Raw genomic sequence first — 20,727 nt, 5'->3', positions numbered from 1 at the left:
CTCTGTATAGCCCTGGCTGTCCTGGAACTCACTTTGTAGACCAGGCTGGCCTTGAACTCAGAAATCCGCCTGCCTCTGCCTCCTGAGTGCTGGGATTATAAAGGCATGCACCACCATGCCTGGCTGCACTGAACCTCTGAACCTCTAAGCCAGCCTCAATTACATGTTGTCCTTATGAGAGTTGCCTTGGATGTTTGTGGCGTCTGTTCACAGCAAGAAAACCCAAGTCAATGTGTATGTGTGTGCCATAGCATACACACGTGGAGGCCAGAGGACAATTAGCAGGAGTTGTCTCTCTTCTCCCACTTGTGGGTTCCAGGGGTAGAACTCAGGTGATGATGTTAAGCTTTGCAGCAATAATCCTTGCTCACTGGCCTGACTTCCTGCATTTGAAGCCCAGCTCTGTTTCTTACTAGCGATGTGACCACAAGTAAGCTACATGAGTTTGCTGTGCGTGCTTCCAGTCGATGAAGTAGGAGTAATCAGAGCTCTCACCTCAGAGTCTGATTGCAGGTACACTGGAACAGAACCTGGCAGATAGGAAACACTAATTACTCATACTGGAGCCAGAGGTGTCCAGGGAATGGGAGATCAACAGACACTGACCAGGAATGGCATCAGCCATGCCTCAGGAGGAGGTTGAAGAGGCTCAGGGTCTGAACCAGCTGCCTTGCTCTACTCCACACCTTTCTGACTGAGCCCTCTGGAACTCAGACCTTGGTAAGACATGGAGGGAGGCTGGGACATCCAGGGACATCTTCAGGCTGCTTCTAGGACATATAAGGAAGGGTCTGAGGAGGAACCCACTTCTGGGGCCATGGCCTGGGAGAAGGACCCACATGAGGTGGACATGGAGTGGATGTATTTCAGTGACTGTCAATACGTAACCCAGGGTTAGATGCCCATTCACATGACCTTTGTCCGCTCTTGCCTGGAATCTCTACAGTGTGAGTTAATAAATACAGGAGGATTCAGAGAGGTCAGGGAGGTTTGGACTAAGCTAATGGAGGAAGACTATTCCTGAACAGAAAGCTTTTTGTCCAACATGCCAGGACACTTCTGCCTGGGCTCCCCTCTAACACAGTACCTATTTCAATTTTTTTTTTTAAGATTTATTTATTTAGTATATGTAAGTACACTGTAGCTGTCTTCAGACACACCAGAAGAGGGTGCTAGATCTCATTACGGATGGTTGTGAGCCACCATGTTGTTGCTGGGATTTGAACTCAGGACCTTTGGAAGGGCAGTCAGTGCTCTTACCCGCTGAGCCATCTCGCCAGTCCTTTTTTAGTATATATGCATGTACATTGGAGCATCCATGTGTGTGCACATGGATGTGAAGGTCGGAAGATAACCTAAGGTGGTGTTCCTCAGGAATGATACTTGCCTTATTTTTGTGACAGGGTTTCTCTTTGGTCTGGAAATACGCTGGGTGAGACTGGCTGGCCAGGAAGCCCCAGAGATCCTCCTGTGCCTGCCTTCCCAGCACTGGAGTTAAAGGGTATGCCACCATACTTGACCTTTTACATGGCTTCTGGGCATTGAACTTGGTGATGCCAGCTGAACTATCTCCTCAGCTTATTCTACTTCACATTCAATGATCTTAGTTATGGTGTTGAGTTAGTTGTTGCCATAGTTACCTATTACACCAGGCAAGGTGTTTCTCAAGCTGTTTCCTGAAGCCCAGTGGCATTCTAGATTCTGGACCTTAGAATGCTCATGAAGGTTCACTGAGAAACAGACCAGCATCTCAGCATCACCTAGGCACTTGCTAGGAATCCATTCTTAGGCTCACCACTGCTCAAAGAGAGTGGAGCTTCCCCTGGTTCTGATGTATCAAGTACTCAAATACCTCAGCAACTACAGGGAAGGTAACTGGCCTAATGAGGTGTGAAGGAAGGTGCTAGGCTGGTAGGGAGTAGCCTAGGGCTGGCCCTGGCCTCATCTGTCACTATCCAGCTGGGATCTTTCCTGTGCCTCAGTTCCCTCACCTGGAACTGGAACAGGACAGCAGCTCTTTTATCTGCAGATCTGTAGTAAGACATCTTGCTGCAAGAGCCTGATAGTCTTTGTTCAGTCTGAGCTCCTGGAATCCAAGAAACAAGTCAATGTTTATGTCTGTGATCCCGGCTGTCCTGTAGCAAGATGAGTGCCAGAGACAAAAGAATTGTCTGGAAGTTTGCTTATGCTTAAGGTTGTTTTTAAGACAGGGTTTCTCTGTAGCCCTGGCTGTCCTGGAACTCACTTTGTAGACCAGGCTGGCCCTGAACTCAGAAATATGCCTGCCTCTGCCTCCCGAGTGCTGGGATTAAAGGCATGTGCCACCACCGCCCGGCAGACAATAACTTTTAAGAGTCAGTACTCACCTTCCACTCTATGGGGTCCCAGGCATAGCTCTGGCTGGGTTTGAACTCATAATTCTATCACAGCTTCTCAAAACTGAGCACTCAACATCCTTTGTGCGACCCCTAGACTGGGGTCCATGCAGGTGTTATTCAGTCTTAAGAATGAAAGGAATCCTGACACATTTGTTGGCTGAATCATCTCATCAGCTCTAATTAAAATATTTTTAAAAAGCATCAAATATCTCCCAAAGGATGTTGAGTGCTCAGTCACCCTCGCTGAGGATGTAACAGTGTCATAAACAGGAAGGGGACTTCAAACCAGAGAATCTTACCGTGGGACCCTCAGCAGTCTCAGGGGAGGGATTCAGACCCCTTCTATGGCTTCCTTCAAAGCCAGGTGGAATGCTAGAAGTTCTAAGCCCTCAGAGGGCAAGAACAGCTGGAGGTTCCATCCATGCTCCTGGTGTCCCCCCAGAGCACCAACTGGCTGTGTCCTGGGCTTAGAGAACCAGAGTGCAACCTCCCTCTCTCAGGGATTTTCCATACTTGCTAATGAATAATGGAACCCAAGTATGTGGGGAGGGATACAGGCGGCACCAGCATCCCGTGCACTCTAGTCCACAGAGGAAGCAGAGCAGGTAACCAGGGGCCAAGAGTCGCTTCACTTAACATCACCTCTAAATTCCCATAGCACCTTTCTGTCTTGAAACAGGTATTTACTACATAGCTCTGGCTGGGTTTGAACTCATAATTCTTCTATTCCAGCTTCTCAAAACTGAGCACTCAACATCCTTTGTGAGACCCCTAGACTGGGGTCCATGCAGGTGTTATTCAGTCTTATGAATGAAAGGAATCCTGACACTTGCTAGACTGTGGAAGAACTGTCAGGACATCATGTCCCATCATGAAAGTTAGGACACTCACAAAAAGGTGAAACCCTGCGCTTGATTCTTTCTGAGAGTTAGCTAATCTAGAAATTACACTCAGAGAACAGGACTGGGTGGTGCATAGGCAATAAAGTATGTGACTTACAAACACAAGTACCTGCGTTCTAAGTTTGAGCCCTAGAACTCACATTAAAAAGGTGAACGCAGTAATGTGGTAACTTGTCCCAGTGCTGGGGAAGCAGAGGCAGTCAGATCCCAGGGCTCACTAGCCAGCCAACCTAGCCTACTTGGTGAAATCCAGATCAGTGAGAGACCCTGACTCACACACACACACACACACACACACACACACACACACACACACACACACAAAACAAACACAAAAATCAAAGTAGACAGTACATGAGGAATAACACTGAAGGTTGTTATTCCTCTGGCCTGCATGCACATCACACAAACACCTGCACATGTGTGCACACACAGAAATACCTCAGGGAGTGCAGTGGTAGCTACTGGAGTCAGTAATAGTGGATGGTTGTTTCACTGGATGAGTTAGTTTCAGAGATGGCTTCTACACCACCACAGTGGTGATGGTTGAGCAGAGTGAACTTAAAGCCACTGAAATATATATTCTTTTTTTTTTAAAGATTTATTTATGTATATGAGTACACTGTAGTTGTCTTCAGACACACTGGAAGAGGGTATTGGATCCCATTCCAGAAGGCTATGAGCCACCATGTGGTTGCTGGGAATTGAACTCAGGACCTCTGGAAGAGCAGTCAGTGCTCTTAACCTCTGAGCCATCTCTCCAGCCCGAAATATATACTCTTAAAGGGCCAAGATGGAGGCTGGGAGATGGCTCTGCAGTTCAAAGAGCTTGCCTCCAAGCCTGACAACGTGAGTTCAATCCCTGGGACCCACATGGTGGAAAGAGAACTGACTCCCACAAGTGCCCTCTGACTTTTACATGCACACAGACACAAACACAGGCAGACAAGACAGGCACACACACACTTTGAAAGTTCCATGATGGCGAATGTTAAACATTTTAAACCATGACTTTAGAAATCAAGACATATATTTTTAAAGGTTTCAAAGACGATGTGGGGCCACCACATTGTATCCTCTTTTCTCCTACAGCCGGTGCCAGGCCCTACCCTAGGTTCAAGGGCTGAAGAGAGAGTGAATAGCACTCACCCTTATGGAGTCTGGGTCAGTCTTGGAGCCAGGGTCAAGGTTTCCTCCTTGCTTCTCTTCTAGGAAAGTGCTCTTGTTGCTTGTCTGAGAAAACAGGGTCCAGACAAGCAGGGTACTTGCTCATATGGCTGTCCTAAATGGTTGGGGCTCATAGGCGCTACCTGATGGAGGGAGGTTTCCTGGATAGTCGGCTCTTTCTTTTCCTCTTGAGATAGAGTCTATGTAGACACTTGTTATGTAGACCAGGCTAAATGTATGTATGTATGTAGACAGGGTCTGGTCTAGTTAGCATAGAACTTGTTATGTAGACTAAGCTGGTTGGTCTTGAGCTCAGAGATCCATTCCCCTACCCTCAGGCCCACCAAGTGCTCAAATTAAAGGTGTGCACTATCATGCCAGATCTTTTTTTTTTTTTTTTTTCTTTCTCCTGGACCTATATGGTTCAAGATGGCCTTGAACTTATGGAGAGAGAAAACCTCCAAGATTAAGGTGTGTCTGGCCCTGGAGGGGATACTGTAAGACTATGGCACTCATATGTAGGCTGAAGGATAGCTCGATGAAATCAGTTCTATCTGTATGTAGGTTCTGGGGATCACACTGAGGTTGTCAGGACGGCAAAGCAAATGCCATTACTGTCTGGGTCACTTGTCAGTCTCAGGTTTGACCCTTTAATATCACAAAGAGGTCTCTGTCTCAGAAAGGATAGTGGCCATCTGACAAGGCCCTGCAGGGCATCTGAGGGTTCTCATATAGCACCACACACACAAAACTGCATTGTCTTATATTCTAGGAAAAACTCAAAAGGTCGGCTTTTTTTTTTTTTTTTTTTAAATTTTNTTTTTTAGCAAATCCTAGCACATTATTAACAACAACAAAAAAAAATCTGTACATTTGCCATGATACACTTGGGAAGTGAAACAAATAAGATATAAATACAGATATGGATGTAACATGAAAAAGCCTCAAAAAAACCCAAAACAAACAACACCCAATCTGGGGGCGCAGGGACCATGCGTGTGAACTATCTTGGTGGCCGATTGTTTCAGAGCATTTCTCTCTTCCGAACGTTGTTAGCAGTGTCCTGTCTATAAAGTTCTAGTTTGCTGTCTTAAAGTGTGAGATTCCATAAGGGTGGCAGAGAAAGGAATAGAATAGAAGACGTAGGAGACAAACCTGTTGCATTACCTGCACATGTGTTGAAAGCTAGTAGTGAGCCATAGGTAAGGCGAACCCAGGCCATCTGTGGGCACCAGGTCCGCACAGCACGGGGATGCACCTGGAGAGCGCCGATCCAGCAGAGGGAGGGGCAGCTTGCCAGGAAGCAGGAAGTCAGATGAGCGGTCCCCCAGGGTAGGGGGTTTCAAGGCCCTGGATAGTCAGATAGATGGGGAGGCAAACACAGTTCTGGGTGCTGTGAAGAGTCCTTCAGGGTCTAGGTGCTTTGAATAGAGTCCTTTGGGGAGGTGGAGGCAAGGCAAGGCAGCTGTAGCTGTCAGGGTTCAGAGAGCGGCAGTGGGCTCTGTCGCCCTCCATGAGGTGGTGGTGGCATGCGAGTCTCCTCAGCGTTTCGGGCAGCAGTCTTGAGGTGGAGCCCAAGAGACAGAAATGATTGTATTCTCTCTACTCAGATTGACATTCATGGGACATTCGGGGCTAGCCCTTTGTGTGTACTGTGAGGCTATCAGGTAATGTTCTGCAACTGTTCGGTTACAGTGGGGCAAAGAATGCCAGGGCAGGGCCTTTCTAACTGTATTAGGCTTGGGAGTTCCCCTAAGTAACCTGGCCAGGTTGCACATCTACAAGGCTACAACACAGAGGGAGCCTAGTGGAGGGTGAGAAGGATTCTCATTGATGAACTCTTAACAGACAGAAAGTAAGGTCTGGTCCTGCTATGTTCTGAGCCCAAGTCTGTCAATAATAGCAAATCCCTTAAAATGCACCCCTGAGTTCTCTGAACAGTAGCAGTGGGACAGTTAGATGTGTGAGCCACTCGTCTCACACACACACACACACACACACACACACACACACACACACACACACACACACGGAACCTTCATTTTCAGTGTCTATTTCTCATGGGTTTTTTCCAACCTCCCTATCTCTTTTTGATTGTTTTTCTAGACAGGGTCTCACTAGGTAGCCCTGGCTGTCCTCAAACTTGCAGAGATCTGCCTGCTTCTGTCTGTTGAGTGCTGGGATTAAAGGCATGTGCCACCATGCCTGACTCTTACCATTTGGAGGGTCAGAGAAGCAGAGTGCTAGAGAACTCGCCAGCTCAGCCTCTGCTCTCAGCCCTGGTAGTTACAGTGGGCTCTGCACTAGAAGAGCACATGCTTTTCGAAAACTAACACCGCAAACAAGCTTTTGCTGGGCACGTGGCCCCTGTCAGTAACCCCAGCACATGGGAGGCTGAGGCAGGAGGACACCACATCCAAGGCTAGGAAAGCCTAGGAAAGTTTGCATGATTGCATTAAGAATTGTCATTTGGCTTAAGAATTTTATTTAAAATCTATTTAGCCAAATTCTACCTTAGTTGTTTCAAGAGGTTTGGCCAGCGCTTCCCAGGACACATAATATAAGTCTGGTTCCAATCTTGGCATTTTACAGTCACCTTTTCTTTAATGCAACCATGAGAACTTTGGTGGCATTACTGATTCTATTCCCAAGGCAGGGAAGTTGGCTCCCTCTGCACGAGAACCAACCCCTCGTGTTTGCTGTGAGGCCAGCTCCAGGTTGCTGTCCTTTTCTGGCCCAGACTGCAGTTCCACTTTGAGAACTCTAAGATACACCCTAAAGAACACACAACCTTTTTCCGTGTCATGTAGAAGGCAGGAGGGGGTCTTGTCCCATCTGACCATACTCTAAGAACATAAGCATAAAGAACACACAGCAATACCCCAAACCACCCCCAAGTCTGTATGGACTGAAAAATATGCTACTGTGTACCAAGCACTGGCTAGAGAGCTCTGGATTCTAAGAGCTGTGCCCTCCATGGTTTGGTGATGTCAGCAGGTGGTGCAGACACGTGCAAGTATGGCTCTTCATTTCTCAGTCCCCAGGCCTTGCTTCCGTTACATTCAATACCAGCAAAATTCTACACAAAAGCTGGAAGGGACCAAAATACTGATTGTAATAAATTATGTGCGGCCTCCTTGAATGGACTGGGCAGCTGATGGAGCTTCTCAGAGGCACCACCAATGTATGTTCTGCACAGACTGGCACGGCCACTAGCTGTGTGTGGACACATCAGAGGAAGAGCTGCTGTTGCTGTTGGTTGTCTGGGCTCTCTTTATATATAAGTTCAGCAGCTTCATCTGCAGAGAGAAGAAGACAGAGATGAGTGAACAGGGAGAAGTCAGCAAGTAGGAGAAGAGAGGCCAACAATCCGCTGACTGTCAGAAATCAGTTGGGACCTACAAGTTCTGCCTGGGGTTCATCTAGCAAACACCAATGGTGTGCTGTTGACTAGGCAAGGAGGTCAGGGACACAGTGAGAACTTCAAGTGACATGAACGATGGGCTGAAGGGGCTGCTGAGGAAGGCGCATAGGGGCAGAGCCAACATGGCATAGGGATAAAGCCCCTGATGACCTCCACACCTGTGCTGTAGCTGCTCTGTCCCCCAGGTTCCCTCCTACAGACATCTACTGATGCTAGCCACACCCGAGGTTATCGTGGTTGACCCTACAAAGCCTAGCAAAGCCTTGGTTTTGTTTTCCCCAGCACTGCAAAAAGCTAAATAAATAAATAAATATATGTTAAGCTTAACTCAAAAATCCCAAACCTTTGGGGTCAGTGAGATGGCTCAGTGGATTAAAGCACTTTTCCTGAGCCATCTGAGCTTGATTCTTGGGACCCATATGGTAGGAGAGAACCAACTGAACATGTCCTGTGATTTCCACAAATGAGCCAAGTCACATGCATGTCACATCACGAGTGCACGCACACACACTCACACACACACACACACATCCCAGCAAAACCTACAAATCAATACAAAGAAAATCAAAGCCAACCACATGGTACTGGCATGAAGACTTATGTAGATACTTGGCTTGTCAGTGAATGGCACAGAACTGCAGAAGGAAACCTTCACAGAGATGCTCAGGGGTTTTGACAACAGTGTCAAGACTGAGGGAAGAGGATTATCTTTATAGCCACTGGTGCTGGCAGATGGACAGCTATCTGCAACAGAATGAACTTTAACCTTACCTAACACCACAGGCAGAAGTGCCACTCAAATGGAGCCAGCTGAGCATCATTAGCAGAGGAATCATAAAGACAACATGCTTCACAGACACAATAGATTTTTTTTCAGCCATAAAGCATAACAAAGTTGTGTCATTTGCAGGAAAATGGGTGCAACTGGACATAACCATATTAAGGGAATTAAGCCAGTCTTGGAAAGTCTAATCTTTCTTCTCTCATGTGTGGTTCCTGGAGCTGACATGGGAATATAAAATTGTATACTTATGGCATGACAGCGAAGCAGAAGCAATGCTTGGGGTAGGAGCACAGCCAGGGCAGACAGGATGGGAAGAAGAATAAAAACCACCCACGTGAATCACAAACCTGAATCTAGGAGATTTAAGAGTTTAAAATCTAAAACTCTCCCAGGAATGCTGATCAAGAGTTTCATGACTGTGGATGTGGACATGGTCTCTGCAAAGGGACCCCAAGATCCCAGGAAACAACAAAAAGGCAAATTTATTCCTTAAAATGAAAAACTGTGAGAACCAAGGCTCAATTAACAGAGCAAGAATCTAACCTACATGAGGGAAGAGACATGTGTAAAACATTTATGTCAGAAAGGGCTGGGTAATATTTTTGGATTAATTCATGTGTAATTCCAACTCCTTTATAAACAGGGCCTTGATGGTGCTCAGTGTAGCCAAGCCACATATGAATCCCTGTGGAGGCTAAGGGAGAGAGGAGGACAGCTCTTGGTCTCACAGAGACTACCTTTTTTCATTAACAGATAAAAAAAGCAATCAGCGCCAGGTGTTGTGTCACATACCTTTAATTCCAGCACCTATGAGGCAGAGGCTATTGGATCAGAGTTTGAAGCCAGTATGGTCTATAGAGTAAGTTTTAGGACAGACAGTGTTACATCAAAAAACCCTGTCTTCAAAATAACCCAAAAAACAAAAAAACCCGAAAAAGTATCTGATCAGGTCCTGGCAGGAGGGAAGTGGGAGAACATGAAGACCAGGTAAGGCCAACCAAGCAATCTGTCTATGTTCAGGTAAGGCAAATCAATCCATCAATCCATCTATCAATCTAGAATCTCATGTAACTCAGGCTAGCTTTCAATATCATCCATCTACCCAACCATCCGTCCGTCCATCCATCCATCCATCCATCCATCCATCCACCCACCCACCCACCCATCATCTCATCTAACTTAGGCTGCCTTTAACTCCTTATGTAGTTGAAGATGAACTGATCCTTCTTCTCTCACCTCCTGAGAACTAGGTTACACGTGAAACCCACCAAACCCCGCTGGTTTGTGCAGTGCTCAGGTGGAATGGAGCACAGTGCCTGCTAAACAAACACTCCCTGGCCCTATCCTGACGTAGCCTCACTTGCTTCTGCTGCCTCTGTCCATATGTCTGGACAGAGTATCTCCTCTGGTCTAGTGTTCTCCAACTGTGGATGGTTTTGTCTTCAGGGACATCCGACCATGTGTAGAGCCACTAAGGATAACGAGCTACTGACATCTAGATGGTGATTGGGGTCGCATGCTACCAAACTTCTGATATCACACAAGTGAGCTTTCATAAGCATCCCCAGGGTTGATGGGGAAGAGGCCAGCGCCACCTTGGATGCATTCCAGTGGTGTCAAAGTGGCGGCTGACCTGAAAGGAAGCACTGGCCTACACATTTCTTCTCAGTCAGGGAGCAGTATATTTGTAGTGGTCAGTGTGCACCCTGGCAGGCTGGAGGGAATGGCCACTCTTGGTCCTTGGGAATCCTGTCCTGGGGCTGGGCACAGAGGTGCCTGAATTCTGGGGAAGTGAGGCTCTGGTACTCCCCAACTGTGTTAAACTTCAAATACACTCACTGGAAATTCCTCTCACAAAGAGTAGGGCCATGTGCCCTTGGGTCCCTGCTCCACACCCTGGTATGTCAAGTGTATGGAGCAGGGCCTGGGGAGCAGCAGGCTCAGTGGACATTCTGCTGCTCATGTCTACTGGGCACTCGACTCCAATTCAGCAATTCGTTCAAGGATGAGGCGATCTTGTGTGTGCGTGCATACGTACATGCCACAGAATGCACATGGAGGCCACATCTCTCCTTCCACCTTTATGCAGTTCCAGGGATGGAACCCAGGCTATCAGGCTTCATGGCTGGTATTTTACCCATTGAATCAACTTGCCTACCCTGAGGTCAGTTTCTTTAGTGATTATGTGGAGCGTGAGGGCGGGGGAGACCTGGCTTCTGACCAAGGTTTTCTTCCTTTAGTAAATGTGCTGGAAGTCAGGTGGTCTTTTCAAAGCCAGTTAGAATAGCCTGTGGTGTGCCATCAGCACTGCCTTCCCCTGACTTTACTGCAGAGCCAGCCATTTTCACCTTAGGAAAAATGCCTTCTGCAAAGTCAGTTAAACACACCCAGTGAAAAGGGTTGTCACCAAGGGCTCAGGATGAGCTGGCGGCTCAGGTGCAGGCAACAGCAGGTAATACTATACATACCTTGCTCCCCGTGAGCTGTGCGAGGTGAGGTTTCAGATCTTCTCCGATTACGGAATAGATTGCCACTAAGCAAAACACACTGGCTTTCCGTACACTGCTCTCGGTGTTGTCGTAACCCTAGAGAGCCAAGAGGGAACACGGAGATGAAGTCAGATCAAAGCTATGCCTCCCAGTCAGTGCTTCAGCACTTCCACAGATGCCCTTGGAGCGCAACCCTGGACTCAGCAGTAACAACCACAGAGATCACAGATCTGCGAGTGGATTCAGAGAGCTTCTGCCTTAGAGGGTCAAAAATAAGCAGCTGCATAAGTGTCATGCAGGGGCAGGAGGGCATGGGTACCAGGTGGGTTGCTTTGTCACAGGTGCTGACACTACAGATGGCAAAAGGGAGGAGGAATGGGAAGAGAAGATCCCTGGGGAGCCTAGTCCAGATTCCTCCTGGTGGTGGAACAATCTGCTTGAGCAGAAATGCTTAAAAGGAAAGAGAAGGCTGGGGAGAAGGTTCAGCAGGCAAAGACATGGACTACCAAGCTTGATAACCTAAAAGTAATACCCAGGACTCACAAGGTGTAAGGGAAAAATGGAGTCCAAGTTCTCTGACCAACAAACATGCCAGACAGATGAATTCACACACACACACACACACACACACACACACACACACACATACACACACACACTATACAGATAGCCCTGGGAACTGTGTGACTATCTGTCTTTCCCTCTGTGTGGGATAGTCTAGTCTTTAACAGGAAGTCCAAACAAATGCTGGCAAACAGCAAACAGCTGCATGCATGAAATGGGAAGCTAGTTTCTCTACCTTTCTTCACTGGTGGCCCTTTCTATGTGATATAGCAGACATAGCATAGGACCCTGTTGCCTGCAGCTTCTATGTGGCCCTACCATATGTCATAGCAAGCTGAGAAGCATCTGGAGCAGCAGGGCCTGCCCTCCATACTGCCTCTTGTGTAGGAGAGCCCCAGCAAACACAGACACAGGAGAGCAAAGGATGCAGGGGTACTCTCCATTGGTCCCCTTGGCCCAGGGCATCCACAGGATGCCACAAGTGTTTGTGGAAGCAATGAACAACATGTGTTTACACTGCCAGAAGATTCATTCCTTCTGACCTGGGCTATTGGTTAGCTTCTGCTGCACACAGGAGCAAGTAAGCTAAAATGAAGTAGTAAGTGTGCAAGAATGAGCTGTCAACATCGTGTCACAGGATAAGAGAAGGGAACTCGAGGCCGCTGACCCCTCATCCAAGTATCTACAGGCAGTTAATTGTTGCTGGGAAAGAGAGAGGCATTTTCTTCAGTGGTCCAGCAACTGGCAAGGTGCTCGTTTTCCTGTAAATAACCCCTCACCCACACTTCTGTAAACAACCCTTATGAAACTCACCAGGTTGTCAAGAAATATAAATGGATTTCTAGTGTAGTCACTAGTAGTTGTGTGTTCTTGTTAATATATTAAAACAAGCACCAGCTATAAAACATTGTACAAAGCCTGGGTTTTTAAAAACAAGCTAGCAAAAAGTAAATTAAAAACAAACAAACAAACATGAAAGTGGAAGAGGGGAGTAGAAGGGGAAACTCAGGAGAAGAAGAGAAGAAAATATGATGAAATACCTATGTATAAAAAGGTTACAATATGCTAACAAGTCTGTGGTGGTAGCTCAGACCATTAATGCCAGCATTCAGGAGAGAAGGTGGGTCTCTGAGTTTGAGGCCAGCCTGGTCTACACAGTGAGTTCCAGGACAGCCAGGGCTACACAGAGAAACCCTGTCTCAAAAAAACCAAGCCAAAACCCAAAAGCTAACAAACCACCTTTTAAATAAATAAAAAAAGATAAAGGTTCCAAGGAGAGCACCATTGCTGTGGCTTTCACTCTGCTGCCACTTTGTGTTGAGCAGCCTGAGTGGGGCCTCACAGGATGCATACCTGCAGCAGGCCGGGGATGATGTCGACGAGGAGCTGCAGCAAGGACTCCTTGGTGATCCTCTCCACCACCTTTGTCTGCATCTTGATAGCAGCCAGGTTGATGGGGTAGTCGGCTGTCTGGATGATTGGACACAGCACTTTGATGCACTGCTCTGGGTGGATTGAGCTGGCTAGCGTGGATGCAGCTTCCTCGGCCGCTCTCACCACCTGAAACACAGGACCGCAGAGTGAGTGCTGCCCGCTTCAAGAGTTTTGAAAAGAACCAAATGCACACTCCTGTCCTGCTCCAGAAGATAAATACAGTGATACACTTCCTGAAACACTTTAAGAAAAATGAAGAGCAACCTGGGTGTCGATCAAGGTAGTATGGGCTTGGAGGTCTGGGCCAACACCTTGGCAGGGTGATCTCCAAACGTGTTCCCCACTATGTACTTACAGGTGCACAGTCGCACCCACCACCTTCAGATCTCCTTAGCAACATGGCTTCTCAGGCTTCCCCAGGGGTGCTGTCTGAGAGGGGGACCACTCAGGTGATTATTACCACAGTAGAGAATGTCTGCCCTGAAAGATTAGGACCCTGGGGCCCTGTGACACCAGCATTCACCTGTCTAATTTCTGACAGCAGATGCAGTGTGACCAGCTGCCCCATTCTCCTGTCACCGTGCTTTCCCTGCCATGTGGACTGTACCCCCAAACTGTTAGCCGAGATAAACCCCTTCTCCTGTAAGTTGTTTTTGACAGATGCGCTGTCAAAGCATTGAGAAAAGTAACCAACACACATCTAAAAGAACGGATCTGGAGTTGCTATGTTCTGGAGAGCAGAGATCCCAGAACATGAGGAGGAAGCAAGACACAATTAACCTGGGCCTTACGAAATAAAGCCACGAAAAACTTGAGGAGTGGGCGCGTAAGATGGATCAGGTGGTTAAAAGAGCCAACTGCTAAGAATAATGACCTGAATTCAATCCAGTGGAGGGCAAGAACTGACTCCTCAGAGCTGTCCTTTGATCTCTACTACAAGTGCATCGTGGCACACATGCCACCAACATATAACTCTCACACACACACACGAACTATATAATAAGGTAATACATCTTAGGCTATATACCAAACATAATAAATTAGTTCTTTGGAAAAAGATTAGTCCCAGGTTATTTCCCTAGCAACCAGTTGTCTGAAAAGGGGAAAGGGGGAGGGTTCCCATCATCCCTCAGTTTCCTTCTCTACCCATGGGTTGCTTTAAGGCTATAGTGCAAGAGCTTGCTGGGGAGAGCTGGGCTAGATGTGCACACAGCAAGGCCTATGGTGGGAAACTGGCCTTTCTTTTCAACTTGGCCCAGCAGCAAGGCTGCTGTGAAGACACTAGTTCAGTGTTTCAAAAATTCACCATGCCCAGCTGCCACGGGACACTGGAGGGAACGATGTGGGACTGACTGCAGCCACGGTGTTGTCTTTGTTGTTGCTGCAGTGCTGGTTTGGAGGACTGAACCTGGGCCTTCATACATGCCCAAGAAGCGCTCAACCATCAGTTACATCACCAGCCCAGAAACAGTGATTTAGACTTAGATGTGGTTGATCTAAGTGCACTGATGTGTGGCAACTAGAACTGAAGATCTCACCAGGGGCAGATTAGAACAAACAGACTTGAAGACAGAGTCAGGCCCCAGCCTCTGCCAGTTAGCCTCAAGAGAAGCCACATCCTCAGGCATCTCACAGTGAGAAGACGCCCATGCTCCCTTCCCCCTGAGCAGGTTCAAGTGAATCACTGTGCTGTGAGATGCTGGGAGCACACCCTTTCAGCTCTGCTGAAGTGAATCTCGCTCCAGCAGTAGCATCTTGGGACATCCAGATGTCCCAAGACATTCTAGAAGGTGTGGGCACGAAGCACTTCAACAACAGGGTACACTGGGCTTCTGGAAACTGGACAGCAACTGCCAGGGACTGCACACGAGGATGAGCCATTGAAGGCCTCTCTTTCCCCCGGGGTGACAGAAAGCTCGCCAGGACAGGCACTGGTTTGGCAGAGAAGGTAGTGTTCTGACTTCCCTCCATATGCCAAAACCTGGCTTTGGCAGGCTGCCTGTATCAGGGTAAACTTTAGGTTCTGCCCTGTGTTCTCTGTAACATAAGAAGCAAGGTTATAATGTAAGCAAACAGAGAGCAAAAGCAAACACAGGCAACAGAAGGACAGAAAGGTAGTTTCTCAGTAGACAAAGAGGCTGTTGGTGCTGTAGGTGTTTTAAAAGGGGGGGCATATAGAGCCCCCCATTAGGGTTACAGCTGACTTCTCAGTGGACAGACTCCATCTATATTCTGATTTTGTTTCTGTCTGGTTAGAAACGAAACTTTCTCTTCACTGTTAAGGATGGAAGTGTTTCGCTAGAAAAAGGTAACTGACACATGTAGTTGTTTCACAGATGTTTGTGCAATGAGGAGCTAGCTCTGTGGCCCATGCTGGTCTTGATCTCTTGATCTTCCTGCACACCCAGCTTTTTAAGGAAATGTGATCATGACTCAAAATACTGATGAGTGTTTGCATAAAGATTAGGTTTCTTAATTTTAGGGCATAGAAGTTCTTGACATTTGGACTGCGTGTTTGGAGTGCACTAAGTTTGATTTGGCTCTGTCTCAGATGCAGCAGAACTGGATGCATTACAAAAAAAAAAAAAAAAAAGAAAAAAGAAAGAAATAAAGAAAGAGAGAGAGAGAGAGAGAGAAAGATAGATATATAGATAGCAGGCATCCAAAAACAATGATGGCTAGAACCCAAGAGCACCTCCCAGGCACCTGAAGCTTAGCTCCTGGATTATTTGGAAGCTAAAGACATGCTGATGCCACCTTCTGGAACTTGCCAGAAAGGTGTCAACAAATACAGCAGACAAGGAGTCTTGTGTACAGTAGAATAACAAGGGAGCTGGGTGTGGTTACAAATGTCTTTAATCCCAGCACTCCTAGAGGCAGAGGCAGGCAAATTTCTCTGAGTTTCAGACTAGCCTGCTCTACAACAGGGAATTCCAAGTCAGCCAAGGATACACAGAGAAAACTTGTCTATAATAATAATCAGCAACAACAAACTATAATGAAAGAGTAATGTCCCAAAACAACATAGCCAGGAGCTGGGACTTAGAGTGGAAATGGGAGAGACTAGGAAAGCTCTGGCTCCTGAGGCTGCTCTGGCCTGGTTCTGTTCCCTCAGTCAGCAGATGCTGAGGTAAACTCTTCCCATGTCTGTGGTTGTTGTTCCCATCAGGGAAATTATAAGAAGGACTGGGTGGAGAGTTGTTTTGGTTTATAAAATCTTATCACTCATCCGAACCTGATGAGCATTTTTCTCTGAAGAAAAAAAAAAAAAAGCACACCTACTGATAGGGGCTTCAAAACTGCTCAGAAGGGAAGCCAAGACCTGTGCAGCCCTGGCCAGTGAGTGCGTTACTGCCAAGCTTGAGGATCCATGTTTACTCCCTGGTATCTACTTGGGAGAGAGAACTGTTCCCTACATTGTCCTCTGAGCTCTGTGGAGTCACTGCAGCATGCATCACACACACACACACACACACACACACACACACACACAAACAAGAGACTGACCTACTCATTGGGTAGATTGGGGATGGCAGGGGCAAACTGTGAAGAGTGGGAGGGGCTCTAGGAGGGTGGGGTGGGGAGTGGCAGATATAGGCCCAACCCTATAGAGGTGCTGAGCTATGGAGTAATCTCGCATTCCTAAGTCCACTGTCCATCTCTAAAAAAATCACAGTGCTTTCCAGTCCAATGCCGATGCTGGCCTAGCCACAGAAAGCACACACACAACAAACTGAAAGCAGGCAGCACCCCAGGGATACAAGTCATTTTTACAATAATTTAGATAGAGGTTTTTTTTTTTTTTTTTTTAAGTTGAATTTAAATGGCCTCTTGGATCAGTCAATGAAATGCAGTTCAATTACATTTACTGTATTGTGTTATGTGTGTCACACACAAAGTAAATAAAGAAATTAATACCTTTTCTTCTATTTTAAGTTAGCATACTTTCTTCAACAGGAGAAGGTGAAGGGGACATAGCCACCTCACCTCACCTCACCAATATGAATACCACAGGGAAGGACACCTGTAACACTCCTAGACATCAGGAAGCCTCAGAGACATGTCTGGCCACAGCCTGTGAGCTCTGTGCAAACCAATCTTCTGCCTCCAAGGTAAAGCTCTGCCATCCAAAGCAGCTGCCTTCCAGAGCTGCACAGCTTAAGGCCAGGTGTCAGCTAAGGGGCAGGTGGCATGGCTCTCAGGGTCAACTTACCAGTACCAACTTATTCTGCCCCTCAACAGTAGCAGCGGGAGCGGTAGTACCATCCACAGGAAGGACACTGGGCTTGGCCCACTAGGATGGCAACTGCACTGGCTCCCTGACTTGGTGAGCCCCTGCATTCCCCTGCAGTGGGCTTCAACCTGGGTACCTTCTATGCCCGCCCATCCCACTCCATGCTGCACCGGCTCTCAGCCAGTTTTCTTTCTCCTGTTCACCTTGCTGTCCTGGCTGTCTAACCCAATCTTTCCAGCCAGCTCCAAGTTCTTAGTGCTCCTTGCTAGGAACCATACAGTGATCTTTGCTGTAATGAACTCACACACTACAGACTTGAAGGCTGTTGTGTCCTCCTCCCACGTGGCTTACACAGTGATAAAACAGTCATTAGAGAAGTCTGTGTCCCAGCAGTTGCTGTCTCGACAACTAGGAACTACACAATGATGCTATCTAGGCTTCTGATTTTGTCTGTTTATTAAAAAAGCAAGAATTTCCAAAGGAAACAGGGCTTCTGGTCAAATCCTAAGATTGGGCCCATGGGAAACTAGAGATTTAGCATCTTTGAGGATTTAGGTTTGTTACTCAGTAGCCACTTAATATTGAGGCTATTACCCTGGAACTAGAAGACACAGATAACCCTCTACTCTGGTAGCCTGGGGCGACCAGATAAGAAAAAGCAAGGTCCACAGAGGTGTAATGAGTTGTAGGTTCCTGGGTTGCTCTGATGCCAGCAGGGTGCAGAGGGTCATTCCTGAGCACAGGCTGTGGAGATAGGGCCGGCTGAGAATGTTAATTGGCACCTGAAGGAGGATACCCTATCAGGAACAAGCTTACTCTGCCCACAGTATCTGTTACAAGGACTGATCAAACATACCCTACTGCTCGGGAAGGCCAGCCAGCCAGTACCAGGAAGCTCCCCTTTCTGTTGTCAAGCAACTTTGCTCTGTCTCATTTTGCTTCTCTGACTCCTTGAAGTCATAAAATATAAAATTTAACTGGAAAAGAGTTAAAAACAAAATCTCTAGAGAAAAAAGTTATTATTTAGCTAAGAATTCAATTTCCTCAAATAAGTCATGCCATCTAAAACCGGATTCTGATGTTTATGGTTTGCAACTAGAAATGTTTGGTGACATTACTGTGACATGACTATTTTTTTAATTTCTTGTCTCTCTGCCCTCTTTTGTGGGTACATGCCATGGTGCCATGGTGTGTGGAAGTCCAAGGACAAGTTAGTTCTCTCCTTCCTCCACGTGAGTCCAGGATACTAACCCGAAGCTGGCAGACTGCAGGGAGAGCCTTGGTTCTGTATATACTTTTTAAAGAAGCAGGGTCATGCCATTTTGCCTAGGCTGGCCTTGAATTTTGGGGCTCAAGTGATCCCCCTGCCTCCAACTCCTGGCAACTGAGATTGCATGTATGAACCACTCTGCCTAGCCAACATTTTACTCTGTAAGTATGTAAATAGAAACAAACATTGACTAATGTGAAACATCCCCTGCCCCCAATAAAATAAAATAAAATAAAATGATTGGCCAATTCCGCTTCCAGAACTAGAGCTGGGGCTGGCCCTTGGGAGACAAAGCCCACCTGGCTATATATAGAAACTGCCAAGTTTATACCTGCATTCACAATCAGCCCTGTATATGCAGGTTGTATGTGAGTGGACCCTGGGGGAAGGAGGGAACAGCGGGCTTTACTGAGACTCTCTACTGAGACTCTGGTTTCCAGTCTTCTCATACCTCACACAGCCTCTGATGCATGCCCTGCTGCCAGTTCTCTGATCAAAGGAGAGATTCTCTATCAGCCCTAACTCTATCAGTCTAAAGATATAAAAGAAGAAGAGAGTTCACATGAATGAAGTTATCACAAAGGCCACCATATCAAGCTTAGCCCTTTAAGATGTTTGCTGAAGCAAACCCTAACACGACATGCAGAAACTTCATGAGTGCTACAGATGTGAAATGCAACATTACATACTAAACAGACAGTGAGGCCCTGGCAGAGGCTCACTTCCTCAGATTGGAACTATGAAAGGACTATGTCTATGATGACAAATACCAGCTTTCAAAAACAAAGCTTTCGGCTGGGGTCTAAGGCTACCTGTCAGTCTCTGCAGGTTGCCATTTATGGACGGTTACTGCCTGCAGGCAACGTTTTCAATGGGTCAGAAGCATGTTCTGCATGCACTGCTCTTTTGGAAAGAATCTACAGCAGCTGACTTTGGCTCATGGATAAGGAAACCAGCCATCTTGCCACCAGTCCCACCTTTCCAATTTTGAATTGTAGCTTTTTAAAACTCTTAAATTTTTTAAGTTTAATGTTCAGAATCTATATGAGTGTTTTGCCTGCATGCACATATATGTGCCATATGCATGCAGTGTTCTCAGAAAGCCAGGGGAGGCCACTTCTGCAACTGGAACTACTCATGGTTGTGTGGATGCTGAGAAAGTTTTTAACTGCTGAGCCATCTCTACAGCACTGCCCCTGTAAACTATTTCTCTCTCCCCCCTCTGCCTACCCTACACACCCAGCTGTGTATTTGTAGGTATATGTGTGTGTGCGTGTGTGTGTGCGTGTGTGAGTGAGAGAGAGAGAGAGAGAGAGAGAGAGAGAGAGAGAGAGAGAGAGAATTCCTGTCGTGTGTGTCACATGAACCTGAGGAACTCAAGAGGACAACTTTCAGGCGTCATTCCTGTCTCCTACCTTGTTTGCACCAGGGTTTCTCCTACACTTTGCGGTTGTGTAAGATAACCTCACTGGCTTGTGAGCTTACAGAGATTCTCCTGCCTCTGTCTCCCGTCTTGCCATAGGGGCACTGGGAGCACATGCATGTGATTAACCCTGCTTCACTGAGGTCCTCATGCAGTGAGGGTCCACTGATTCTTTGGTCCTCTAGAAACCTTTAAGATGTCTTTCAGTTTCTTTTTTTTTTTTTTTTTTTTTTAAGATTTATTTATTTATTATATGTAAGTACACTGTAGCTGTCTTCAGACACACCAGAAGAGGGAGTCAGATCTCATTACAGATGGTTGTGAGCCACCATGTGGTTGCTGGGATTTGAACTCTGGACCTTTGGAAGAGCAGTCGGGTGCTCTTACCCACTGAGCCATCTCACCAGCCCCGTCTTTCAGTTTCTAAATGTCGGGTTTCGAGAAGTCAGAGTCGGGCAGGGAAGATGGCTGGTGTTCTGGTCTTGTAGAGTAGTCCTGTGAGTCAGCCTGGACTCATGCTCTTCATCTCCCACTAGGCCTGGGTTCCATTGGGAAATGTCAAGCCACACCTTAAGAGAAGCCCCTGGAACAAGCATACCTACAAGTGGTAATCACTCATAAAAACAGACATTGTCTTTGGGTGATAGACATAGAAACT

At 46.9% G+C, this 20,727-nt stretch overlaps 1 protein-coding gene across 26 annotated transcripts in view; it reads right to left on the bottom strand.

Moving 5' to 3' along the window:
* Nucleotides 1–5,259: 5,259 nt before the first annotated feature.
* Nucleotides 5,260–20,727, bottom strand: part of Clasp1 (cytoplasmic linker associated protein 1) — a 209,264-nt gene continuing 193,796 nt past the window's right edge. For 23 of the 26 annotated variants that reach the window (XM_029477048.1, XM_029477053.1, XM_029477066.1 and 20 more), the window contains 3 exons: nt 13,062–13,268; nt 11,124–11,240; nt 5,260–7,746 (listed from right to left, as the gene is read on the bottom strand). In XM_029477048.1, the coding sequence (XP_029332908.1) occupies nt 7,660–7,746; nt 11,124–11,240; nt 13,062–13,268 (411 nt within the window). In that variant the 3' untranslated portion in view covers nt 5,260–7,659. The remainder of the gene's footprint in view (nt 7,747–11,123; nt 11,241–13,061; nt 13,269–20,727) is intronic. The other 3 variants (XM_021160165.2, XM_021160174.2, XM_021160119.2) reach the window with 2 other exon arrangements.

Source organism: Mus caroli, chromosome 1 (genome assembly GCF_900094665.2).
Source record: "Mus caroli chromosome 1, CAROLI_EIJ_v1.1, whole genome shotgun sequence".
NCBI classification, from domain to species: domain Eukaryota; kingdom Metazoa; phylum Chordata; class Mammalia; order Rodentia; family Muridae; genus Mus; species Mus caroli.
Note: the sequence above shows the minus strand (reverse complement) of the source record. Positions and strands in the feature narration are given on the sequence as shown.